This window comes from Oncorhynchus tshawytscha, linkage group LG01 (genome assembly GCF_018296145.1).
Source record: "Oncorhynchus tshawytscha isolate Ot180627B linkage group LG01, Otsh_v2.0, whole genome shotgun sequence".
Taxonomy (NCBI): Eukaryota; Metazoa; Chordata; class Actinopteri; order Salmoniformes; family Salmonidae; genus Oncorhynchus; species Oncorhynchus tshawytscha.
Genome location: NC_056429.1, coordinates 13,778,474 through 13,805,669, shown reverse-complemented (window position 1 = coordinate 13,805,669; position 27,196 = coordinate 13,778,474). Strand labels below are relative to the sequence as shown.

At 46.2% G+C, this 27,196-nt stretch overlaps 1 protein-coding gene across 8 annotated transcripts in view; it reads right to left on the bottom strand.

Annotated features, from left to right (window-relative positions):
- Positions 1 to 27,196, bottom strand: part of cadps2 (Ca++-dependent secretion activator 2) — a 274,943-nt gene that overhangs the window by 101,137 nt on the left and 146,610 nt on the right. For 6 of the 8 annotated variants that reach the window (XM_024382391.2, XM_024382574.2, XM_024382104.2 and 3 more), the window contains exons 12-17: positions 23,571 to 23,707; positions 11,191 to 11,378; positions 4,740 to 4,841; positions 880 to 943; positions 583 to 706; positions 276 to 376 (exon numbers count right to left, since the gene is read on the bottom strand). In XM_024382391.2, the coding sequence (XP_024238159.1) occupies positions 276 to 376; positions 583 to 706; positions 880 to 943; positions 4,740 to 4,841; positions 11,191 to 11,378; positions 23,571 to 23,707 (716 nt within the window). The remainder of the gene's footprint in view (positions 1 to 275; positions 377 to 582; positions 707 to 879; positions 944 to 4,739; positions 4,842 to 11,190; positions 11,379 to 23,570; positions 23,708 to 27,196) is intronic. The other 2 variants (XM_024382194.2, XM_042296697.1) reach the window with 1 other exon arrangement.

Below are 27,196 nucleotides of genomic sequence, written 5' to 3'. Positions count from 1 at the left end.
AAACATACACAATGTCAAAAACATTACTATGCTGATAGAGTAAATATGCCATTAGAATTGAATTAAATAAGATTCTACCTCCTTTAATTCAAAGTATGCTTCCTATGAGATGTGGCCAATTAATTTCAAATTCAAGACCTGAATTAGAATACTGAAAAATTCACAACTCAATTCAGAATCGATCCCAACCCTGGTACACATTGAGTTTATAACGGTGATAGTGTGTGTGTGTGTGTGGTAGGGGTGACACCATTAGTATGGCAGAATGGTCCTACCTCGGAATGATGCTCATCATTCTGCTGCAGGACCTCAATACAAAGTTCTCCCAGTCGCATCATGTCCTCCAATCTCTTCTCCGGGGCAGCCTGAGCATCTGCTGTAATATTAGCACACACAAACATGCCAGCACTGTGACACCAGCACACAGATACACTAAAACACTACCGCCACCCAGTATACTCTATTAAGAACACTGACAAACCAACATCATGTGCAAATACTTGAACAAAGCCCAGACACAGAGACATGACAGTGAAATACGACACAGTAATATCACCACGTGTGAGCCAGGCTTGCACACACCCTCGATCTGAGCGTATTGGGTCAGCTGGGAGTAGTTGATAAGGGCAGCTTTCTCCAGACATTTTTTGACCATCTTATTCATCTCCTCAGGAGGAATCGGAGTGGTAATGTCCTTCATCAACACCTAGAATCCAGAAAACAGACTTCTTGTTCCTTATAAGAGTGACCCAAAACCTGATTTTAGTGGAAGACCACAAGGCTAACCCAACACATTATTGTCTGCAGTATGAATAACGGAATGCAGAGACTTGTAGACTCAAAGAATAACAATAGCCCAACTTTTTCAGCAAAACATACCCTTTCTAGCAGGGAGAGTGTGGCTTTGAGTGCGCCATCTGGTCGGCCAAAGGGGAAACAGTACCTGTGGACACAAGTGTGATCGGACAGTGCATCTACACCATCATTTTTTAATAACAAGGATGATTCTGTGGGAATGCTTAACTGTGTTGTGCATCATATGATGCATCATCCGGGGATGATTTCTGTATTTTGAAAGTTACATATTTTGAAAACTTGATTGCTGACAAGCAAAATATGTTGGGGCTATGTCAACAATGAACTAATGAAACAAATAGCAAAATATAGTTTTTGGGTGGATTTGTCCTTTAACGTATGAAAGGAAGCCATTGCACTACATAATGCAGGACAGCCATCTATTGACAATAGATAAAACACTGATCGGCACAAATATGTAGGTTAAACTGTGGGTGATGAGGCCTCAACAAAGTAGAGGTCAGAAGTGGGAGGCAAATAGGATAAATTAAGATAGTGCTTTATTAACCCCGAGAGGGAAATTACATTTGATTGCACCAGCCAATACATACATTACCAATAAATACCCCATGCCCATGACCACACATTCTCTGGGGACTCTGGTCCTCTTGACTGGTAACAAGCTGAACTACCGGACAACATCTCTCCTAAATGTGGATATGCTTCTACACCTGCATTGCTTGCTTTTTGGGGTTTTAGGCTGGGTTTCTGTACAGCACGTTTGAGATATCAGCTGATGTAAGAAGGGCTATATAAATACATTTGAAATCATATTTTAATTGGATTTGAGGTGTTCACCGTCAAACATGTCCCTTCTTAGTACACGGTGAGGAATTACCAAACGACCCTTATAGCCCTTATACAACTTCGCTGTGTACCCCTTTAATCCTGAACAAACTACACGCACCCTGCTCCTGTTTGCTGCTGATCAGCATAATCCCAAAATTGTCTTGGCTATTGTTTACTGCCATTAGCCTCTCGTTGAGGAGTGTTGTTAATGACTCCCGCTGCTTTCAACAGCCCTCTACAGACTCCGTGTCCCCATTCACCCTCTCTCCTCCTTGGGGCCAGATGGAGGGCCCTTCACAGGGATGAAGGGGTTTGAAATGCCAAAGTTCAGGGATATGAATGGGGCAAGTTCATTGAACAAACCATCCTTCAAGGTCTGGATCTGTGTCAATGGCCCTGACAATAAGGCCATACAAGGCAATAATGGTGAATAGCAGCTCACAGATGTAGGGAGAACCAAGAATCCAATATACACCATTTTGCACCTGTTTAACCCATAAGAGTCTAAGCAATGTCTAAGCCAGGGGAGGGGTTATTTGATGAAAAATTATTTTTGGCCTTACTGCTATTAGCCCATACAAACACATTGAATAATGATTCACTACATGGCAACAATAGGTAGTCCCCCCAAAACATCTAAAGGAAGTTTGTTCTGAAGTGTCTGTCCTATATCTTAGAGAAATAAGAAAGATGAGGAAACATTTGTTGTTGTTGTATTTTACCCCTTATTTTTGGCACTAAACAGTCTAAGCCCTGGAGGGGTTCTACTAAGCTAATTGGAAATGTTTTAAGGTCATACCAAGGGTCATTTTGCAGTTCGATTTAGAATTTTAAGACTCCATAAAGTACCCCAATAAAATATAGAACAACATTTTTATTTAGCCTTACTGCTATTAGCACTTACAAACGCATTGAATAACAGCTAGTCCCCCATAAAAACATATTAAGGAAGTTTGTTCTGAAGTGTCTGTCCTACACATCCAGTCAAAAGTTTGGACACACCTAGTCAAAAGTTTGGACACACCTAATCATTCAAGGGTTTTTCTTTATTTAAAAAAAGTTCTACATTGTAGAATAATAGTGAAAGCATCAAAACTATGAAATAACACATATGGAATCATGTAGTAATCAAAAAAGTGTTAAACAAATCAAAATATATTTTATATTTGAGATTCTTCAAAGTAGCCACACTTTGCCTTGATAACAGCTTTGCACACTCTTGGCATTCTCTCAACCAGCTTCACCTGGAATGCTTTTCCAACTGTCTTGAAGAAGTTCCCACATATTCTGAGCACTTGTTGGGTGCTTTTCCTTCACTCTGCAATCCAACTCATCCCAAACCATCTCAATTGGGTTGAGGTCGGGAGATTGTGGAGTCCAGGTCATCTGATGCAGCACTCCATCACTCCCCTTCTTGGTCAAATAGCCTTATACAGCCTGGAGGTGTGTTGGGTCATTGTCCTGTTGAAAAACAAAATGACAGTCCCACTAAGCGCAAACCAGATGGGATGGCACATTGTTGCAGAATGCTGTGGTAGCCATGCTGGTTAAGTGTGCCTTGAATTCTAAATAAATCCCTGACAGTGTCACCAGAAAAGCACCCCACACCATCACACCGCCTCCTCCATGCTTCACGATGGGAACCTCACATGCAGAGATCATTCGTTCACCTACTCTGCATCTCACAAAGACACAGCAGTTGGAAACAAAAAATCTCAAATTTGTATTGATCAGACCAAAGGACAGATTCCACCAGTCTAATGTCCATTGCTCATGTTTCTTGGCCCAAGCAAGTCTTTTCTTCTTATTGGTGTCCTTTAGTAGTCGTTTCTTTGCAGCAATTCAACCATGAAGGCCTGATTCACGCAGTCTCCTCTGAACAGTTGATGTTGAGACGTGTCTGTTACTTGAACTCTGTGAAGCATTTATTTGGGCTGCAATTGCTGAGAATGGTAACTCTAATGAACTTATCCTCGACAGCAGAGGTAACTCTGGGTCTTCCTTTCCTGTGGCGGTCCTCATGAAAGCCAGCTTCATCATAGCACTTGATGGTTTTCGCGACTGCACTTGAAGAAACTTTAAAAGTTCTTGAAATATTCTGCATTGACTGACCTTCATGTCTTAAAGTAATGATGGATTGTTGTTTCTTTTTGCTTTTTTGAGCTGTTCTTGGTGTTCTTGCCCTAATATGGTCTTTTACCAAATAGGGATATCTTCTGTATACCACACCTACCCTGTCACAACACAACTGATTCAAATGCATTAATGAAAGAAACTCCACAAATGAACTTTTAAAAAGGCACAGCTGTTAAATGAAATGCATTCCAGGTGACTACCTCATGAAGCTAGTTGAGAGAATGCTAAGAGCGTGCAAAGCTGTCAATGCAAATGGTGGCTACTTTGAAGAATCTCAAATATAATACATATTTTGCTTTGTTTAACGCTTTTTTGGTTACTACATGATTCCATATGTGTTATTGTCATAGTTTTGATGTCTTCACTATTATTCTACAATGTAGAAAATAGTAAAGATAAAGAAAAACCCTTTAATGAGTAGGTGTGTCCAAACTTTTGACTGGTACTATATAACTTAGAGATATAAGATCAGGAAACATTATTTTTGATGTGTATTTAACCCCTTATTTTTGGCACTAAACAGTCTCCATATATACTTCCATAAATCTTTTCAACTGGTACCAAGGGACCTTCAGACAAGTGTTGAGGCCTGTGGGCGTCCTAGAGCAAAACAATCGACATGTACTGTAGTGTGTAGCCCAAATTGTTTGGACGCTACAGACAGAAGTTGGCAGATCGGCTGCACCAACTTCAGACAAGTCCCAAGACGCTTTCCATAGAGGGGTCATAACAGTTTGTAGACTAAACCATTCGGACGCTAGAGACGATTGTTATTTTGTGAAAAAACATATCTCTAGCTTAAACTGACAGATTTATAGGGATTCTTTATTATGCTAATTAGACCTTAGGGGGTTAAATGTTTGGAAGGTTTTTATTATACTCAGTTACTAGTGTATTACTGACAAATGAAGCCTACATACCATTGTTTATAATCATGTCAATTGTAGAGGAAGTAGTACCTAAAATGGATGATCTGGTTGTCCAATAGACTCAGGAGACGGCTTCTTATGTCCTCAAACTGTTCTCTCTCTTCCTCAGTGACTGTGCCTATCCCATCCGGCCTGAAAAAAAAACACGCAAATATTTGATGAGCATTTCATTATAGGAGAAATCTGCAGTTCAAACAACAACAAAGCGGGCACCCCACCATCTTCTTTGGTAAACAGCTGAGGGATGGGGCTGGAGTAAAGTAACCACTCTGAAATTCATAGACAGGGCTATGGATGCAAGGACTGACCACCCATGAAATCAAAATTATAGTTTTAACCATGTTTTGAAAATATACAGTCTGTGTTTAGAATGACATTGTTTGTAAACTATGTAAAAAAAAAAAAAGTTTATATTTTGGGTTCTGATGGGGTTGGACAGTTGCTCATTTAAGTTATATTTTTCAAGAATCAATGGCTATATATCATTCATTTAAAAGTCAACAAATGGATGTAGCAATCACAGATTGCCACTTTAATGTTTGTAAAGCTTCCATTCTCTTCTTGCCTTCCCATTAATAGGCACTCTGGGGAAAGAGAAGAAAATGCAATCACTACCCGGACTGCTAACCTTGACTTCCTGGGCTTCTTTCAAGTGAAAGAAAAAAGGCGCTGCCTCAAAACAACACTGGCTTTCGCTGAGAGGAGGGGGTGAGGTTGTCTGTGTTAATGAGTTGTGCTTATAAAAGCGTATGCAGTGAGCTCCTGAACATTATGTATTAGCCTCTAGCAGGGAAGAACAAGATGTATCTGCAACAATATTTGTGACTATTTTTTTTTACTTCAGTTTATTTTAGTAAATACTTGAACACTTATTTTTTAAACTGCTTATTTCTTAAAACTGCATTGCTCATTAAGGGCTTGTATAAGTAAGCATTTCACCTGTTGTATTCGGCGCATGTGACAAATACCATTTAATTTGACTTGAAGTTGAAGCAGAAAAACTGAATTGTGAATTGCAATTTAGTTATGAAGCATTTACAAATTGTTTGCGTGTTGTTTACTCTGCCAAGAGAGTTACAACAAAAAAAGCTAACTAAGGTAATTCTAGAATAAATATGAGTGTAAACCATCCTATCCAAAATGTTCCTGGCTTTAGAGTAAAATAATAAACCTCACATTAGAAACGTAAAAAAGTATTAGGCTGTCATAAAGGACTCTATAAAAAAGAATCTCAAGAAATGGAGTGACAATGAAAAGCTTGTAGTGTATTGTGTCTGAACATCAGGCCTTCACTTCAACTGCTCTCCGTTCAATCCCCAAAAGGCCCTGGTCTACAATGAAAAACAGCCCTCTCTTCACAACAGCATTTGTAAGGACTACTTGTTCCTTAAATCCGTCAATTCATTAACTCCCCCCCCTGCTGCCACCCCCTTTAACAAGCACCAGCTAATCCCAAAGGAACACACAAAAAGGATAGTGCTAGGAGGGGTGGGCGAGTGTGCTCACTCATGGGATGGCAAGGACATTTTCTTTCATGTCATGGTAAAAAGGGAGTGGATTTCTTGTTCTGTTCATCTCTCACACTCCAGTCCAAACGTCCAGATGAAGATATAAGGGCCATGTAAAAGCAGCCCTCCCTCCCCATCCTTTGGCCATACACTAGGTCAGGGTTCCCCAACAGTGAATTTGTCCCGCGGGTGGTTTTGGCGAAAAAGAACATGTACAGTACTCAATCAAGGGGTTTTCTTTATTTATACTATTGAAAGTTTCTTCAAGTGCAGTTGCAAAAACCATCAAGCGCTATTATGAAACTGGCTCTCATAAGGACCGCCACAGGAAAGGAAAACCCAGAGTTACCTCTGCTGCAGAGGATAAGTGATTTAGAGTTAACTGCACCTCAGATTGCAGCCCAAATAAATGCTTCACAGAGTTCAAGTAACAGACACATCTCAACATCAACTGTTCAGAGGAGACTGCGTGAATCAGGCCTTCATGGTCGAATTGCAACAAAAATCACTACTAAAGGACACCAATAAGAAGAAGAGATTTGCTTTGGCCAAGACAAGAGCAATGGACATTAGACTGGTGGAAATCTGTCCTTTGGTCTGATGAGTCCAAATTTGACATTTTTGTTCCAACAGCAGTGTCTTTGTGAAATGCAGAGTAGGTGAATGGATGATCTCCGCATGTGTGGTTCCCACCGTAAAGCATTGAGGAGAAGGTGTGGTGGTGCTTTGCTGGTGGCACTGTCAGTGATTTATTTAGAATTCAAGGCACACTTAATCAGCATGGCTACCACCACATTCTGCAGCAATACGCCATCCCATCTGGTTTGCGCTAAGTGAGACTATCATTTGTTTTTCCACAGGACAATGACCCAACACACCTCCAGGCTGTGTAAGGGCTATTTGACCAGGAAGGAAAGCGATGGAGTGCTGCGTCAGATGACGTAGCCTCCACAATCTCCCGACCTCAACCCAATTGAGATGAGTTGGACTGCAGAGTGAAGGAAAAGCAGTCAACAAGTGCTCAGCATATGTGGGAACTCTTTCAAGACTGTTGGAAAAGCATTCCAGGTGAAGCTGGTTAAGAGAATGCCAAGAGTGTGCAAAGTTAGCATCAAGGCATAGATAGGGTGGCTACTTTGAATAATAACACTGTTATTTCATAGTTTTGATGTCTTCACTATTATTCTACAATGTAGAAAATTGTAAAAATAAAGAAAAAACATTGAATGAGGTGGTGTCCAAACGTTTGACTGGTACTGTATATTATTTAATTATTTATCATTTCCATTGTTGGACATAAAATACTGTAAAAAAAAAAAAAAAAAAAAAAAAAATCAGGAAATCAGCTCCAAGTAATTAAAATTTTGGAACTCTGTTCCCAAGTATACCCACCCATAAGAGAGAGACACGTGATCATATACAAAAGGTAAGCAAGGTTTTAAATTATTATGTTTTAGTTAAATATATATCTGTTTGGGCTTCTTGCAGTCTACAAATTATTTCCAATTAGTATTCTGGCACCACAACCACCCCTCAAGAAAATAAATAGTCCAGTGGCTGAATCTAGCCCAAGTCCATAGGTCCTGTGAGCTGGCCAGTTGCTAAAATTCAAAGATAAGATAAACAAAGATAAAGAATCTGTTCATTTAGCAAAGGCAATTTGCCTTATACAAATATAGACACATTAACACAAGCAAAACATCAGATTGCATGATTGATCAATACTGACAGTTTTGCGGTACGGAGTCTGACAAAGAACAGACTGTCATTTCAGTTGTTCGGTCCTCTGATACATACCATCTCTATGTTGCTATCCTTGTAAAATTCAAAGTGTTGCAAAGATACGAGCACTCAAAGCCTGCCTTGTTAACACCAAAAAGTTGGCAACAGGCCAAATTGAAAATACCCTGATAGGCCATTAAAATCTCAAGTAGAACCCCTGTGCTTGTAACTGGCTTCCCCGCAGTAGCGTTTCTCCGACTGCTATCAAAACCAATCAAACTTCCTGTCATGCTTGGCTGCACACGTCAGAGCTGGGCGCGGTGCGACAGCTTGTCGAGGGCAGACGCATTGTTGATGCTTAATGAAGCAAGCATGTTTGAGTTGGGGCTAAACGCTGACCCCCACTCACAAAGGGTTAACAGGCTCCAGGATGGGGCTGTAGGTTACTGCAGGCTTGTTGGGACATCTGTAGTTTCATATCAGGGTGTTTACAGTGGATACGGCTCATCTGTAAGTGATGACTGTCGTCTTCGACCACGCTCCAAACTTCCTGATGTCTGGGTAAATCACATCCGAAGGAGTGGGCGTCATCTGATGGTGAGTCGGCGGCCACACGTGGCAGGGCACCGTGTGCGTGTCACCTACCTTTAGCAGCATGGGGATCAGACAAGGCTGGCAGTTAGGAGAGACAGGGGATGGGTGGCATGAGGAGTCAGGGTGGCAGAAGTAAAAGCTCCGGTCACATCCCGAGCCAATGAGAGCCAGACGGCTCTGAGAAGTGGGGGATAGGAAGTGACAGGTGAGAAGGAGGTGAGCAGAAGATGTGTCCGCTGTCACTGTTCACACAGCTCAGTGCTGCCCTTTCGCTCCCTTTGCCATGGGCTGCTGTAACCGTGCTCCGCTCCCAAACACACCCGTCTCCATGAAGATGCAAGCCACACCTGCACAGACTCATGTTGGTGGCAAAGCTCAATGAGTCCACTCTTCCATCTTCCGTCAATCAAAACCAATGATCCACAAAAAGTTGTCACAAAGTTAGCAAGTGTCCCCTTTTCAAGGAACACCTTTTTTCCAGAAATCACAAGCACCTTTCACAACCATTGTACAAAGAGTGTGATTATAAAAGACTACGTAAAGGGAAATGTACAGGCGGAAGTGTACTTAGTGCAACAGCATCTAACCTATGACAGCTCTGATAAGGAAATAGTACACTCAACCAGTTCATTGACAACTATTGTTCTCAAAGTGCAACGGCTAACCTCAAAATGCAGGCGTGCACCCACACATCACAAGGAAAAGGCACGGGTTTTGTATACGGCAGATCTGACAGATTTAAAAAATATAGAATTTAAAATAAATGTTACATTCGCCAAGACCCACCCCTTTTCATTTACAAAGACAAGTTACAGATTGCATAAGGCTGTTGCATAAAGCTACCTCCATCTCAGTCTGTGGCCTCATGCTACCCGATGCCATCTTCCACTCCCTTCCACACCCTTTCTGGCAGCATCAGAGCACTGAATAGGCATCAATTATTCAAATTAGAACTCCAACTGACAAAAAGCCAGTTCCAGCAATCTCCCCTGTTTATACATGGTGATTACACAGAGGCTAATCATTACGTTCTCTAATTGGCTAAATTACTCAACAAAGAGAGTAAGCACATATATTAGCATTTATCACAGGGGAAGTCAAGCATGGGGTTATTTGAGGTAAGTGGGAAACTAATAGCCGTAAAGGCGTCTACATAATGCTCCTAGCAGAACTCGGATGTGCCTCCCATACTGCCTTAAAATACCTTCGCTTGAATTACGAGGAAAAAGCAGCAATAGCACTGTTAGTCCATCTTGAGACACAGTAGTCAGTATAAACTTCCTAGATAGAGTAACTCAAGAAATCTGAAATCCATTTTGCAGAGGTCTTAGTCATGGAATTTCACATCCAAGATGTTTGGTGCAGTATTTCTCAAGTGAAAAAAATGTGCATGAAAAGTAGTTGTCTCGTTGAATGACAACAAACACTATTGAAGAATGCGGCTTTACTGAAGACTTCGGCTACCAAACTTCGGCTTACCTCAGGAAAGAATGCGTGCATGAAAAGCCAAAAAAAACCTTGTCCAAAGATGAAAACAAACAAAAATGTCACAAAATGTAATCATAATGGGAAGCATGCGGATGGATGCCTTAAGAGGGATAGAGAGGAGCTGTTAAGCTGACAAGTGGCCAAGGCATACTGCTCATATCAGACTAAATACTAAATACAAGAAACAAATGACATGCTTTTGACAAAAGTACTGTACTAACTCATGTCCAGAAAATATGATTATATTTCATTATAATTATTTGGTGGTCGTGAACATTTTTCTCTGTGTAAAAACCTTGGATATTTGGTTAAATCTAAACATCAACCCTCAAACATATATAGTTTCAGAAATTGTGTGTAGAAATGAATAATGATAAACCAAAGAAAAAGATATAAGAAGAAAACATGGAGGATGAAAAGGGAACAATTATCAACCTATTAAAAACGGATATAGAACCTGTATTAATTTTCTAATCATACTACGCTGCGATGCAAAGTTAACAGCTAAGTGATCATTTGCATGCAGAGACTCCGTACACGTTCTCCCTCTTTCTCAAAGAATGGAGAAATAAATAGACATTGAAAGAGCCAACCTGGGTGGGTGGTTACTATTGTGGTATTATCAAGTCTCTTTGCAGGACTCATCTTTACATCACACAAAAGCCCAGTTTCTCTTTTACCTAAATATTTCTGATTCCTTGATTTCTGAAATGTGAAATAAAAAGTATACAAGCTTTTCTATGGGTGTATGACATACTATAGGGGCAATGAATGGAAGAGTGTGAACAAGATTCCCACCAGGCACAGACATCAGTTTGGTTGAGTTGAAACTAACGTGAAATCAACAACAAAAACGTCACCATGTCATTGGATTTAGGTTAAAAGTTGGGTGAAAAAAAATACAAAATTCCTCTCCCTACGTTGATGACTTTTTGAAAATCCAATCAGTTTTCCATGTTGATTCCACACCATCACGTTGACTTTTTTGGGGTTGAAATGACTCACAGTGGGATGAGTCTTTTCACTGGTTATAGATTTTGTTTTAAGTCACCTTGACACTGACCATCTGAGCTTCGGAGACATTTCAGTTCGGCAAACAGTACAAGCAAAAACCTGTAGTTGCTTTAATACAACACTTAACTCATTTGTGGAGCTTTTGATGTATGTACCTATTGCCATGGATGTGGGAGGCACAGAAGGCATAGCTGTAATGCAGGAGGGTGGGGTCGACCAGGGTGTTGTTCTCAGAGTACTCCATCAGGTCCCGGAGGTAGCTGAGGTGGCGGTGGCAGCCCCTCACACCGTAGCGGGCGCAGTACTCATCCAGCACAAACACCTGACCTGGACTGAACCATCCCTGTGGACACAAACAGAGGAAAGGCTAGAGAGGATAGTTTTGACTTATTGGGATGCCTGCCACTGATGGTCTCTAACAGGATGGTCTGCCGGAATCTGTGGAGAAAAAAACAACAAATAAATAATTACAGCTTCTTTTCTTTTTTTAAAGGAGGATGGAATGTTGAACACCTTACGTATGTTTATTTTATTTGTGAAAAGATAGGAGCAAATGAATAGAGAGATGAGAAATGCGTAGTGCTGAAGTGGGGATGGAACCGGGACACCGGCTGCGGGGGGATTGTATATGGTTCCGTAGAAGCATTACCGTTTGACCAGACCACGGGCCATAGTTACGCCTTCTATGCCAACATTGATTGGAAACTAGATGTTTCTTATTTATATTGATCAGGGGTGTCAAACTCATTTCACCGCAGGCCACATTCAGTCTTCACCAAGGCCCGGATTGCCACAATTAAAATCCTTGCCTTATATTTATTATATCAAACTTAGCATAAAAATATTCCTCCATCTATTGCTTTTGTAATTTTCTAAACTCCCTGACTGTTAAGCTTTCATTTTGATTACTGTTATCAAGCTGGACAGAGAGAAGAGACTATAAATGGAGGTCCATTATTTCTACAGTTCCCATTTGGTTTGAGACATTTCAAAGATCGAGATCCTTTTGTTTTGTTGAAAAAATATATATTCTGATGATTATGTTTTTAGTTTTTTTACTCTCCATTATCACTGTAAATACAGACTCTCTGCAATAAGCAGTTAAAGAGAAAATACCAGACTATTTCCAATGATTAAACAAATGAGAGCAAGGTTAACCCGCCAACAATTAATTCACCAAAAAAATAAAAAATACATTTACTCGAAGCAGGAAGTGATCTGAAATCTTGGAACGTTCATTAGTTCATTCATCCTGCGCATAATAACTAAATTAGGCATGAATCTTAAACCTAATTAAGACGCCTCTCGGAAGGAATATTAACAAATTAGCACCTCCGCCGAGCAGTCGCCCATAACGACGCCAATAGATCCCTGGCATGGCAACCGTGACTCTTCGGGTGGCGATGGTTGACCTGGGAGCGACCCAGACATGTGCAATACTGTGTCCTACAAATCTGTCTCTCTGAATCCTTTCTATTTCCACATTCAATTTGCACTTGATACTGAAATGGAAGGCAGAATAAATCTTTCTATTTTTCTTGAGATTTCGAATCAGAAACAACAACATGCCAATGGATACAAATGATAACGGGCTCCAATTCTTGGTCTTCCTCATACTGCAAATAATAGAAACCTACATCTTGAGACATGATAGGGACTGGGTCAAAGATTTCAACCCTGGATAGACTAGGACTCCTTCATGTCTTAATGCACGGTCAGAGACTCTTTGTACAGCCAATAAAACATAGCTTCACTAAGTGAGTTGGAAATGACCTGACTTCACCACACATTTCTTTTCTCTCTCTCCGTCACTTCAACTTCTCTAATTCTCCCTTTAACTCCTCCTTTAGTCATTCTCTCTCACCATCTGAATCATTCCCTTTCTCCCTCTCTCCCTCTTTCTAACGTTCATTTCCCAACTCTCTTTCGTTCTCCCCTCTTTCGTTTGTTCCCCCTCTCTCTCTCTCTTTCGTCCGTTCCTCCCGCTCTCTCTCGTTCGTCCACCTATCTTTCATTCTTTCCCCCGTCCTCCCCTCTCTCATTCGTTACCCCGTCCCCCCTCTCTCTCTCGATAGTCCCCCAACCCAACCTCTCTCGTTCGTTCCCCCTCTCTCGTTCGTTCCCCGCCTCTCTCTCTCTCGTTCGTTCCCCTGTCCCCCTCTCTCTAGTTCGTTCCCCCGTCCCAACCTCTCTCGTTCGTTCCCCGTCCCAACCTCTCTCGTTCGTTCCCCGTCCCAACCTCTCTCGTTCGTTCCCCGTCCCAACCTCTCTCGTTCGTTCCCCCGTCCCAACTCTCTCTCGTTCCCCGTCCCAACCTCTTCCCCCGTCCCAACCTCTCTCGTTCATTACCCCCCCCCTCTCTCTCGTTTCCCTCTCTCATTCTCTAGTTCATTCCCCCTCTCTCCCCCTCTCATTCGTTCCTCTCTCTCTCTCTCTCTCTCGTTCGTTCACCCCCTCTCTCATTCGTTTGCACCCCCCTCTCTCCAGTTCGTTCGCACCCCCTCTCTCGTTCGTTTGCCCCCCCCCTCTCGTTCGTTGCCTCCTCTTGTTCATTCCCCCTCTCGCTCTACCTCGTTCGCCCCCCGCTCTCTCTTGTTCGTCCCCCCCCGCTCTCTCTCTCTCGTTTGTCCCCCGCTCTCTCTCTCTCTCTCTCGTCCACACTGCTCTTGTTCGTTCCACCCCCTCTCTCTCGTTTGTTCCACCCCTTCGCTCTCTCGTTCGTTTCCACCCCTTCGCTCTCTCGTTCGCTCCACCCCTTCGCTCTCTCGTTCGCTCCACCCCTTCTCTCTCTCGTTCGCTCCACCCCTTCTCTCTCTCGTTCGCTCCACCCCTTCTCTCTCTCGTTCGCTCCACCCCTTCTCTCCACCCCTTTGCTCTCTCGTTTGTTCATTCCCCCTCTAGTTCATCCCCCCTCTCTCGTTCGCCCCCCTCTCTCGTTCGTTCGCCCCTCGTTCGTTCGTTTGCCCCCTCTCTCGTTCGTTCGTTTGCCCCCCTCTCACTCTACCTCGTTCGTCCCACCGCTGTCTCTCTCGTTCGTCCCCCCGCTGTCTCCCTCGTTCGTTCCACCCCGCTCTCTCTCTCGTTCGTTTTCCACCCCGCTCTCTCTCTCGTTCGTTTCCACCCCGCTCTCTCTCGTTCGTTCGTTCCACCCCGCTCTCTCTCGTTCGTTCGTTCCACCCCGCTCTCTCTCGTTCGTTCGTTCCACCCCGCTCTCTCTCGTTCGTTCGTTCCACCCCCTCTCTCGTTCGTTCGTTCCGTTCCAACCCGCTCTCTCTCGTTCGTTCCACCCCGCTCTCTCGTTCGTTCGTTCGTTTCCAACCCGCTCTCTCTCGTTCGTTCGTTTCCACCCCGCTCTCTCTCGTTCGTTCGTTCCACCCCGCTCTCTCTCGTTCGTTCCTTCCACCCCGCTCTCTCTCTCGTTCGTTCCTTCCACCCCGCTCTCTCTCTCGTTCGTTCCTTCCACCCCGCTCTCTCTCTCGTTCGTTCCTTCCACCCCGCTCTCTCTCTCGTTCGTTCCTTCCACCCCGCTCTCTCTCTCGTTCGTTCCTTCCACCCCGCTCTCTCTCTCGTTCGTTCCTTCCACCCCGCTCTCTCTCTCGTTCGTTCCTTCCACCCCGCTCTCTCTCTCGTTCGTTCCTTCCACCCCGCTCTCTCTCTCGTTCGTTTCCACCCCGCTCTCTCTCTCGTTCGTTTCCACCCCGCTCTCTCTCTCGTTCGTTTCCACCCCGCGCTCTCTCTCTCGTTCGACCCCGCTCTCTCTCTCGTTCGTTCGTTCCACCCCGCTCTCTCTCTCGTTCGTTCGTTCCACCCCGCTCTCTCTCTCGTTCGTTCGTTCCACCCCGCTCTCTCTCTCGTTCGTTCCACCCCGCTCTCTCTCTCGTTCGTTCGTTCCACCCCGCTCTCTCTCTCGTTCGTTCGTTCCACCCCGCTCTCTCTCTCGTTCGTTCGTTCCACCCCGCTCCCTTTCACGTTCGTTCGTTCCACCCCGCTCCCTTTCACGTTCGTTCCACCCCGCTCTCTCTCTCGTTTGTCCCCCCCACTCTCTCTCGTTTGTCCCCCCGCTGTCTCTCTCGTTCGTTCCACCCGTTCACGCTCGTTCCACCCCTTCTCTCTCTCTCGCTCGCTCGCTCCACCCCTTCTCGCTCGCTCCACCCCTTCTCGCTCTCGCTCGCTCCACCCCTTCTCGCTCGCTCCACCCCTTCTCTCTCTCTCTCGCTCGCTCCACCCCTTCTCTCTCTCGCTCGCTCGCTCCACCCCTTCTCTCTCTCGCTCGCTCCCTCCACCCCTTCTCTCGCTCCACCCCTTCTCGCTCGCTCCACCCCTTCTCGCTCGCTCGCTCCACCCCTTCTCGCTCGCTCGCTCCACCCCTTCTCTCTCTCGCTCGCTCCACCCCTTCTCTCTCTCGCTCGCTCCACCCCTTCTCTCTCTCGCTCGCTCCACCCCTTCTCTCTCTCGCTCGCTCCACCCCTTCTCTCTCTCGCTCGCTCCACCCCTTCTCTCTCTCGCTCGCTCCACCCCTTCTCTCTCTCGCTCGCTCCACCCCTTCTCTCTCTCGCTCGCTCCACCCCTTCTCGCTCGCTCCACCCCTTCTCGCTCGCTCCACCCCTTCTCGCTCGCTCCACCCCTTCTCGCTCGCTCGCTCGCTCCACCCCTTCTCTCTCGCTCGCTCCACCCCTTCCCGCTCGCTCCACCCCTTCCCGCTCGCTCCACCCCTTCTCGCTCGCTCCACCCCTTCTCGCTCGCTCCACCCCTTCTCGCTCTCGCTCGCTCCACCCCTTCTCTCTCTCGCTCGCTCCACCCCTTCTCTCTCTCGCTCGCTCCACCCCTTCTCGCTCGCTCCACCCCCTCTCGCTCGCTCCACCCCCTCTCGCTCGCTCCACCCCTTCTCTCTCTCGCTCGCTCCACCCCTTCTCTCTCTCGCTCGCTCCACCCCCCTTCTCTCTCTCGCTCCACCCCTTCTCTCTCTCGCTCGCTCCACCCCTTCTCTCTCTCGCTCGCTCCACCCCTTCTCTCTCTCGCTCGCTCGCTCCACCCCTTCTCTCTCTCGCTCCACCCCTTCTCTCTCTCTCTCGCTCGCTCCACCCCTTCGCTCTCCACCCCTTCTCTCTCTCTCGCTCGCTCCACCCCTTCTCTCTCTCTCGCTCGCTCCACCCCCTCTCTCTCTCTCTCGCTCGCTCCACCCCTTCTCTCTCTCTCGCTCGCTCCACCCCTTCTCGCTCGCTCCACCCCTTCTCGCTCGCTCCCCCCCTTCTCGCTCGCTCCACCCCTTCTCTCTCTCTCGCTCGCTCCACCCCTTCTCTCTTTCTCTCTCTCTCGTTCGCTCCACCCCTTCTCTCCACCCCTTTGCTCTCTCGTTTGTTCATTCCCCCTCTAGTTCATTCCCCCCCCCCTCTCGTTCGTTCGTTCGCCCCCTCGTTCGTTCGTTCGCCCCCTCTCTCGTTCGTTCGCCCCCTCACTCTACCTCGTTCGTCCCTTCCACCCCGCTCTCTCTCGTTCGTTCCTTCCACCCCGCTCTCTCTCGTTCGTTCCTTCCACCCCGCTCTCTCTCGTTCGTTCCTTCCACCCCGCTCTCTCTCGTTCGTTCCTTCCTTCCACCCCGCTCTCTCTCTCGTTCCTTCCTTCCACCCCGCTCTCTCTCTCTCTCTCTCGTTCCTTCCTTCCACCCCGCTCTCTCTCTCGTTCCTTCCTTCCACCCCGCTCTCTCTCTCGTTCCTTCCTTCCACCCCGCTCTCGTTCCTTCCTTCCACCCCGCTCTCTCTCTCGTTCCTTCCTTCCACCCCGCTCTCTCTCTCGTTCCTTCCTTCCACCCCGCTCTCTCTCTCGTTCCTTCCTTCCACCCCGCTCTCTCTCGTTCCTTCCTTCCACCCCGCTCTCTCTCTCGTTCCTTCCTTCCACCCCGCTCTCTCTCTCGTTCCTTCCTTCCACCCCGCTCTCTCTCTCGTTCCTTCCTTCCTTCCACCCCGCTCTCTCTCTCGTTCCTTCCTTCCTTCCACCCGCTCTCTCTCTCGTTCCTTCCTTCCTTCCTTCCTTCCCCGCTCTCTCTCTCGTTCGTTCCTTCCTTCCTCCATCCACCTCAGAATCCCTCTCCCCCTCTCTCCAACTCTCCCAAGCTCCCACTCTCCCAAGCTCCCCCTCTCTCTAACTCTCCCAAGCTCCCCCTCTCTCTAACTCTCCCAAGCTCCCCCTCTCTCTAACTCTCCCAAGCTCCCCCCTCTCTCTAACTCTCCCAAGCTCCCCCTCTCTCTAACTCTCCCAAGCTCCCCCTCTCTCTAACTCTCAGAATCTCCCTCCCTCCACCTTAGAATCTCCCTCCCTCCACCTCAGAATCTCCCTCCCTCCACCTCAGAATCTCCCTCCCTCCACCTTAGAATCTCCCTCCCTCCACCTCAGAATCTCCCTCCCTCCACCTTAGAATCTCCCTCCCTCCACCTCAGAATCTCCCTCCCTCCACCTCAGAATCTCCCTCCCTCCACCTCAGAATCTCCCTCCCTCCACCTCAGAATCTCCCTCCCTCCACCTCAGAATCTCCCTCCCTCCACCTCAGAATCTCCCTCCCTCCACCTCAGAATCTCCCTCCCTCCACCTTAGAATCTCCCTCCCTCCACCTTAGAATCTCCCTCCCTCCACCTTAGAATCTCCCTCCCTCCACCTCAGAATCTCCCTCCGCTGTTTTAATTATTTATTATTTCTCACCGCTGCTCCCTCCCCTCAGACTGACCATCAGATGCAGACTATCAGAATTAAGTCATGTTAAAAAAAATTCTGAGCGTTAGATTTCGGTTTGCATTTTGACCCAAAGTGATCTTGACACTGTTGTACATGGTTGTTTGTTCTAATCTAAAGCAAATAAAAAATCCTTCTTTCCTATTTGGTTTGCCAAATTTCACACAGCAGACTAAGTTCAGCAGGTTTTTCAAAAAGTGATACGACAACTTGAATTTTAGCTGGTTCCATTTTTCAAGCTTTGATACATCGTTGACCTAGACCAGTCTTAGAAGAGCCCCTGTCACTCAGACTACAGCAACCATGTTCATTAGAGAGAGAGAGCTAACAAGGCAGTCAGCTCGTTAATAGCCAATTAAGCATTCACCACCAAGAGTGAGTGGGCCATCTGTTTGTCATAGTGGAACATCTTGTCACATGCTGCCAGGCGGCAGGGCGCTCTACTGTATTCTTTTGTATTATTATATTAGTTCGGAGGTGGAGGGAGGGAGGGAGGGAGATTCGGAGGTGGAGGGAGGGAGGGAGATTCGGAGGTGGGAGGGAGGGAGGGAGATTCGGAGGTGGAGGGAGGGAGGGAGATTCAGAGGTGGAGGGAGGGAGGGAGATTCAGAGGTGGAGGGAGGGAGGGAGGGAGATTCAGAGGTGGAGGGAGGGAGGGAGGGAGATTCAGAGATGGAGGGAGGGAGGGAGGGAGGGAGGGAGATTCAGAGGTGGAGGGAGGGGGAGGGAGGAGATTCAGAGGTGGAGGGAGGGAGGGAGGGAGATTCAGAGGTGGAGGGAGGGAGGGGAGGAGATTCAGAGGTGGAGGGAGGGAGGGAGGGAGATTCAGAGGTGGAGGGAGGGAGGGAGGGAGATTCAGAGGTGGAGGGAGGGAGGGAGGGAGATTCAGAGGTGGAGGGAGGGAGGGAGGGAGGGAGGAGGGAGGGAGGGAGGGAGGGAGGGAGGGAGGGAGGGAGGGAGGGAGGGAGGGAGGGAGGGAGGGAGGGAGGGGAGCTTCGGAGAGTTAGAGAGAGGGGGAGCTTCGGAGAGAGGGGAGCTTCGGAGAGTTAGAGAGAGGGGGAGCTTCGGAGAGAGGGGGAGGGACACTGATCCAGGGGTGGAAAGACAACCCAATTCTCATTTTCTATCTAAAAGTAAAGATAGAAAATGACTCAAGTAAAAGTGAAAGTCGCCCAGTACTTAAGTAAAAGTCTAAAAGTATTTGGTTTAAAATATACTTAAGTATCAAAATTAAAAGTAATAGTACATATAATTTCATATTCCTTATGTTAAGCAAACCAGACAGCACCATGTGTTTTTTAAATGTATGGATTGCCAGGGGCACACTCCAACTCTCAGACATAACTTACAAACCAAGCATTTGTGTTTACTGATTCTGCCAGATCAGAGGGATGACAACGTGTTCTCTTGATAAGTGGGTGAATTGGACTATTTTCCTGTCTTGCTAAGCATTCAAAATGTAACGTGTACTTTTGGTGTCAGGGAAAATTGAGTAAAAGTACATTACTTTCATTAGAAATGTAATGAAGCAAAAGTTATAAATAGTAAAGTCAAGTACAGATACCCCCAAAAACGACTTAAGTAAAAAAATACTTTAAAGTGCTACTTAAGTACTTTACACCACTGCACTGATCTCAGCAGATTGGTCAGGTGCATTTAATTTGCTCTCTGGGCCGGGTAGGCAGAGTTCTACCTTCAGACAGGAAATGGATCAAAATGGTAACACTTTGTCTTCCGGGTGCTAGGGCTGCTGAATCAAGTGCAACTACCGCCAACAGCATGAAACAAATAAGCTTTATCGTTGGGTTTTTTCCAGAAATGTTTGTTGGTGACTAGGAATGCCTTCGACCGGTTGGTGACCACTGACGTACACCATGTAAAGTCCATAATGTCAGTGTAATTGGTTTTGGGAAAAATATATATTTATACTAACACAATTGCACAGAGAAAAATATTTTCATGATGCCATTGACCTAACGGCCCCAGGACTAGTGGAAGCAAACCAGCCCCATAACAAAGATCCACCAGCATATTTTACAGTAGGGATGAGGGTCTTTTCATGTCATCTGACCATAGCACTGCCTGGAGTTTGCTAAACGGCATTGGCACTTAGATTGGAACTGGTGAGATGGTCAGATGACATTAAAATAGAGCTAAATATTTACATTATTTTATTATGTATAGCTCAGTATTTGTATTATTTATTTTAGTCTTTTTTGCTCATCTTTATCAAACATTTTTGGGACGTGACTATGTAATCAGTGTTCCAAACACTCGATGAGCTGACTAATTGATATTACGACAGCTACAGTTGACACAGCATATTGTTTTCTGAGCATTATTCCCAAGGCCTCATTCAAGTGTACTCTGTTTAATGTGACTAGCGCACAGCATCTATTCGTCATCTGGGATATTTCTAATTAGTATGATCAGTGCAGTCAAAATTCTGTTGTACCTTTGTTTTGTATCATATTGTACAACAGCTGATGAAACTAACACTGTAAAAGTGTGATCAGTGTTATTTCCTGCTAGTTGCTGGTTGAAAATACAATTGACACAGGTTTTGCATGGGTGGCGTTTTGGCTTGCCTGGTGACATCACTAAGAAGTACAAGTTAATAGACCAATAACAAAATAGCGCTGCTATAGATCTATTTTGAAAATACTGTGATTAAATAGGTTAGGTCCAGTATAACTTCTACACACTTTCTACCTGGTTTAAGTCGATTAAGTTGAGACTTCATTATTTTACTGCAACCCTCTCTCAGTAAAGGTCATGGGCACATTCAAATCAAATCATATTAAATTGTATGTGTCACAATCTTGGTAAACCACATGTGTAGACTAACAGTGAAATACTTACTTACAGGCCTTTCTCATCAATGCAGAGGTACAAGAAAATAGAGAAATAATAAAAACACAAGGAATAAATCCACAATGAGTAAGGATAACTTGGCTTTAGACACGGGGTACCAGTACCGAGTAAGGATAACTTGGCTTTAGACACGGGGTACCAGTACCAAGTAAGGATAACTTGGCTTTAGACACGGGGTACCAGTACCAAGTAAGGATAACTTGGCTTTAGACACGGGGTACCAGTACCAAGTAAGGATAACTTGGCTTTAGACACGGGGTACCAGTACCAAGTAAGGATAACTTGGCTTTAGACACGGGGTACCAGTACCGAGTAAGGATAACTTGGCTTTAGACACGGGGTACCAGTACCGAGTAAGGATAACTTGGCTTTAGACACGGGGTACCAGTACCGAGTAAGGATAACTTGGCTTTAGACACGGGGTACCAGTACCGAGTAAGGATAACTTGGCTTTAGACACGGGGTACCAGTACCAAGTAAGGATAACTTGGCTTTAGACACGGGGTACCAGTACCGTGTACGGATAACTTGGCTTTAGACACGGGGTACCAGTACAGAGTAAGGATAACTTGGCTTTAGACACGGGGTACCAGTACTGCGTAAGGATAACTTGGCTTTAGACACGGGGTACCAGTACTGCGTAAGGATAACTTGGCTTTAGACACGGGGTACCAGTACAGAGTAAGGATAACTTGGCTTTAGACACGGGGTACCAGTACCGCGTAAGGATAACTTGGCTTTAGACACGGGGTACCAGTATTGAGTAAGGATAACTTGGCTTTAGACACAGGGTACCAGTATTGAGTAAGGATAACTTGGCTTTAGACACGGGGTACCAGTACTGAGTAAGGATAACTTGGCTTTAGACACGGGGTACCAGTATTGAGTAAGGATAACTTGGCTTTAGACACGGGGTACCAGTATTGAGTAAGGATAACTTGGCTTTAGACACGGGGTACCAGTATTGAGTAAGGATAACTTGGCTTTAGACACGGGGTACCAGTATTGAGTAAGGATAACTTGGCTTTAGACACGGGGTACCAGTACTGAGTAAGGATAACTTGGCTTTAGACACGGCGGACCAGTACTGAGTAAGGATAACTTGGCTTTAGACACGGGGGACCAGTACTGAGTAAGGATAACTTGGCTTTAGACACGGGGGACCAGTACTGAGTAAGGATAACTTGGCTTTAGACACAGGGTACCAGTACTGAGTCCATGTGCAGAGGTAGGAGGTAATTGCGGTAGACGTGTACATATAGGTCGGGATACAGTGACTCAAAACGTTCCGTGACCTGAATGTGGCTCGTGACCCACCAGTTCAAAATCACTGCACCAACACACACAGACAGGAAACACAAACACGCACGAGGTTCAGGTCTGCAGGAGTGAAAAGAGTACCGAAATATCCTACTCAAGTACTGTTACCTTATTAGAGGCACTGCTACTTGAATGTATTTTTTCTCAAGTAGAAGAACAGTTCATTTAATGCAAGCTGAAGTATAGGCCAAGAATCTGATTGGTTTATCCGCTGTTAGATGAAAATACATACCAGCCACTCTGTTCCACTGTATCAAAGTGTTGATGTACAGCAGGATTCTATTCACAGTCGGAAACTCCATAAGTACGACAAGAAATCAGAGTTTCTAAAGTTTGACAACCCAAATCTGATCTACCACCAGAAGGGCTGACCCTACTTTTTAGCAGACGTTCCTGTCCTAAGGCCTGGTCATTCTGAATGTGGCTTCAACGGAGACTACAAGTTGATACACAAAGTCCTTGACAAAGCCCTCATCATTAACAAAGCCATTCACATGAAAAAGTGTGTGGAGGGAGCGCTCATCCTGTGTTCGTCTGAGTTGAATGAGGACTATAATGAGGACTATATGCTCAGAGCTCTTTTTAATCTCAACTCTTTCTATGACAGACTGACCAGCTGAATCCAGGGGCAAGGAGACAGGTTAATTAAAGAAGGATTTTAAAGTCTTGAGACAACTGAGACATGGATTGTGTATGTTTACGCCATTCAGAGGGTGAATGGGCAAGAAAAATCATTTGTGCCTTTGTACTTGGTATGGTAGTAGGTGCTAGGCACACTGGTTTGAGTGTGTCAAGAACTGCAATGCTGCTGGGTTTTCCACACAACAGTGTCCTGTGTGTATCAAGAAGAACATCAAGCCAACTGGACACAACTGTGGGACTCATTGGAGTCAACATCCCTGTAGAAAGCTTTCGACACCATGTAGAGTCCATGTGCTGACGAATTGAGACTGTTCTGAGGGAATTTGGGGGCAACTCAATATTACGTAGGTGTTCCTAATGTTTTATACATTCAGTGTATAAAGGGATTGGGTCTGATTCTAAATCTGAAAGATGGCCTATTTACACGACTATATTTCACATTCAAATTCTGGGTTTAGCGCAATTCCTGGATTTGAAAGGGAATTGACCACTATGGTACATATGGCCAGGTCCACATCCCCCTCACCCTTTACTCATTCTCTGTGGCCCCCTCTCCACTAAATAGGCTCAGCAGTGGTCTGTGAGGGTCATGTTTTTATTTGGGAAGTATTGATTAGCACCGTTTATCCCCCCTCGTTGAGTGTTGGAGCTCCCAAACCCTCAAGGCATGAGTCTCTTGCTGCACTCAGAGTCTAAAAGATAAAGCCTTTGCGAGGCCTCTCTCCCCCTCCCTCCCCGCCTCTCTCTCTCCCTCTCTCCCTCTCTCTCTCCCTCTCTCTCCCTCCCTCCCCCTCTCCCTCACTCTCCCTCCCTCCCTCCCCCTCCCTCCCTCCCCCTCTCCCTCACTCTCCCACTCTCCAGAATTGGAAGCCTGTCTCCTTTCTTTGCGCTGGCTTGCACTACAATATTTTTTTTTCAAAAATGTCTGGCATATAAATAAACATTCAATAATGGACAATCTCTCGCTCTCTCTCACCAGGCAGGAGAAGGAGTCATTCATCCGGTGCTGTAGAGTCTGTTTCTGCAGCATGGGGAACAAGGCGGCATGGTCGAAACGACAGGGCACCGCAGAGATCAGATCCTCTACCCCCTGCCTCTGAGAGCGATCCAGACCTGAGAGAGAGAGAGACAGAGAGAAAGCAGACAGAGTGGGTGAGACAAAGAGACCGAATGAGTATTAGAGCTATAGAGAAACAGTTGAACAAAAAAAAAAATCCATTCCGTCATTCATCTCCGTCAATCAAAAAAATAACAATGGAGTGCATCTTTGCAACACCTGGTAGCAGAGTGAGAGTGAGAGACTCCTCCAGTCCAAATCACAACATACACACTGACGTGGAAGTCGGGGAGACAGAATGATGGAACATAATTCACGCCTTTGAGTACAACCGTGTAACAGAAGTGTAAAAAGAGGAGGGAATTCTTATTTGACTGGATTGGCATCGTCAGTTTTCGCTGCTTTGGTTATTAGTTCCCACCTCTGTTGGCGTGAGATACTCTGTGAAATCCAGGTTCCAAATTTCAACTGTAAATACGAGAAACTGAGATACCCCCGCAACATGCGAGGCTATGTGAGGAAAAACAGTGCCACAAACAAACACAAGCATGTAACGCGTCTTGTCACAACACTTTGTAAAGCACCACTTGAGCAAAGCCAAGTCATTTGGTCAGTGGTGGATAAGTGTTGACCAATGACTGTTCCTATATAGCGCCTGTGTACAGTATGTGTTGCGTGTTTGTGCCCTACGTGTCGTTGTCCATCTCTAAGCCTGGATATGTTCTATGTCACACAAAGAGCTAGTGAATGGACAGGGAAGGGAGTGAGCATCGTTTGAGCAGGAAATAACAGAACAACGCACATACCATCCACACACAGCTGACACAAGGAGGACAGGTCACAAAATGAAAGGAAGAAATATGAGTGTCCAGGTCCAGGTTCAGATCCAGTCCTTTTAGACCCGTCCCAGTTAATAGCTGGTGCCGAGCAGAACGAGCCCCCCCCCCCATGGAAAGCCTAACACTCTCTTTTCCCGTATTGTAGAAATACATTTGGGACAGACTTTTCTTCACATGACACACGGCCCCACAAAAGACCAAGGCTGTAGAACCCCCCCCCACGCCTCTGATGCCCGCGGCTTCACACCCGAGACAAGCATTAGCTTTTTATTAACACTGCCATTTCTGCCTTCACCACCACTCTTGTACGGACAGAGAAAAGCCCAGTGCTTTGGCCGCAAGCGCTCCCTTTGACATTTGTGTTTCCCCTCTTCTTCCCTTGTTGCTTTTGTCTAAAAGAGGCAGCAGAAGTGCAAACCCCACAATCAACTCTTCTTTCACCTCACTGTTTCTGTCCTCCTGTCCTTTCATTCCGATGTAGGTCATTTTACATTCTTTAATGTCATTTGGAGAAAGGCGCGGTGGAACGAGACGATTCTACAGAAACCGAGACAAAGGGATATAGATTAAAGATGATGATGAGACGGAGAGGGAGAGACAGTATTGATTGAGGGGCTTGCAGGAGGAGGCGTGATGTTAACTTATCCAGTCACTAGGAGAAATCCTATTGATCCGTGTCATCTTTAACTTCCAGCTATTATCTGTATATGAGGAGGGGAGGGGGGGTTGAAGTGCATGTCTGTCCCTGTGTGTGTGGCTAGACAGGGGGTGTTGAAGTGTATGTCTGTCCCTGTGTGTGTGGCTAGACAGGGGGTGTTGAAGTGTATGTCTGTCCCTGTGTGTGTGGCTAGACAGGGGGTGTTGAAGTGCATGTCTGTCCCTGTGTGTGTGGCTAGACAGGGGGTGTTGAAGTGTATGTCTGTCCCTGTGTGTGTGGCTAGACAGGGGTGTTGAAGTGTATGTCTGTCCCTGTGTGTGTGGCTAGACAGGGGTGTTGAAGTGCATGTCTGTCCCTGTGTGTGTGGCTAGACAGGGGGTGTTGAAGTGTATGTCTGTCCCTGTGTGTGTGGCTAGACAGGGGTGTTGAAGTGCATGTCTGTCCCTGTGTGTGTGGCTAGACAGGGGGTGTTGAAGTGCATGTCTGTCCCTGTGTGTGTGGCTAGACAGGGGGTGTTGAAGTGTATGTCTGTCCCTGTGTGTGTGGCTAAACAGGGGGTGTTGAAGTGTATGTCTGTCCCTGTGTGTGTGGCTAGACAGGGGGTGTTGAAGTGTATGTCTGTCCCTGTGTGTGTGGCTAGACAGGGGGTGTTGAAGTGTATGTCTGTCCCTGTGTGTGTGGCTAAACAGGGGGTGTTGAAGTTGGGTCAGTTATTAGAGTGTGTGTATTGTGTGTATGTATGTATGGGGTATGTTGGCGTGTGTGTTGAGTGTTGTTAGACCAGTTGAAGGGGAGACGAACTTTGGTGTGTGTTACAAAGCACAACCGTTGTGTTAATGACGGAGTACTGAAGGAGTACATCCCTTATGCTTGGTGTGGGACTAGGGAAGAGGATATGGATACAGGGGAACAGCTTGGTGTGGGACTAGGGAAGAGGATATGGATACAGGGGAACAGCTTGGTGTGGGACTAGGGAAGAGGATATGGATACAGGGGAACAGCTTGGTGTGGGACTAGGGAAGAGGATATGGATACAGGGGAACAGCTTGGTGTGGGACTAGGGAAGAGGATATGGATACAGGGGAACAGCTTGGTGTGGGACTAGGGAAGAGGATATGGATACAGGGGAACAGCTTGGTGTGGGACTAGGGAAGAGGATATGGATACAGGGGAACAGCTTGGTGTGGGACTAGGGAAGAGGATATGGATACAGTGGAACAGCTTGGTGTGGGACTAGGGAAGAGGATATGGATACAGTGGAACAGCTTGGTGTGGGACTAGGGAAGAGGATATGGATACAGTGGAACAGCTTGGTGTGGGACTAGGGAAGAGGATATGGATACAGTGGAACAGCTTGGTGTGGGACTAGGGAAGAGGATATGGATACAGGGGAACAGCTTGGTGTGGGACTAGGGAAGAGGATATGGATACAGGGGAACAGCTTGGTGTGGGACTAGGGAAGAGGATATGGATACAGGGGAACAGCTTGGTGTGGGACTAGGGAAGAGGATATGGATACAGTGGAACAGCTTGGTGTGGGACTAGGGAAGAGGATATGGATACAGGGGAACAGCTTGGTGTGGGACGGGGAGAGTTGCAGAGGGAGAGCTTGGCGTTCAATCTCTTCATATCCATCAATTTTAAGCCCCATCAGCGTCGTCACAGCAGCAGTCACATCCATGTGGCATGAGCCCCGGTGAGGTGGCAGATCCCATGATGACAGGTTATCGACGCGGGCGGAGAGACACACGGATCGCTAACATCTCAGGTACACCAGGCGGAGCGATGGGACTGGGTTGAGCGAACCGACAAGGGCGCTGAGGGGAGAGACAGATGCGGACAGACAGGGTATCGGAGAATCAGCATCGCTCCTCGCCACACACACTCATGCATGCACAGACAAACACACACACACCTTACGTAGAAATCTCCTCAGAGGTCCCAGCTGCCCTAATAGTTGTGGCTGTCATTTAAAATATGAGAGAGGCTTTAAACTACCAGACAGGTTGGACATCAGTCCTAAATGTCAAACCCCTGCATTTCAAAAC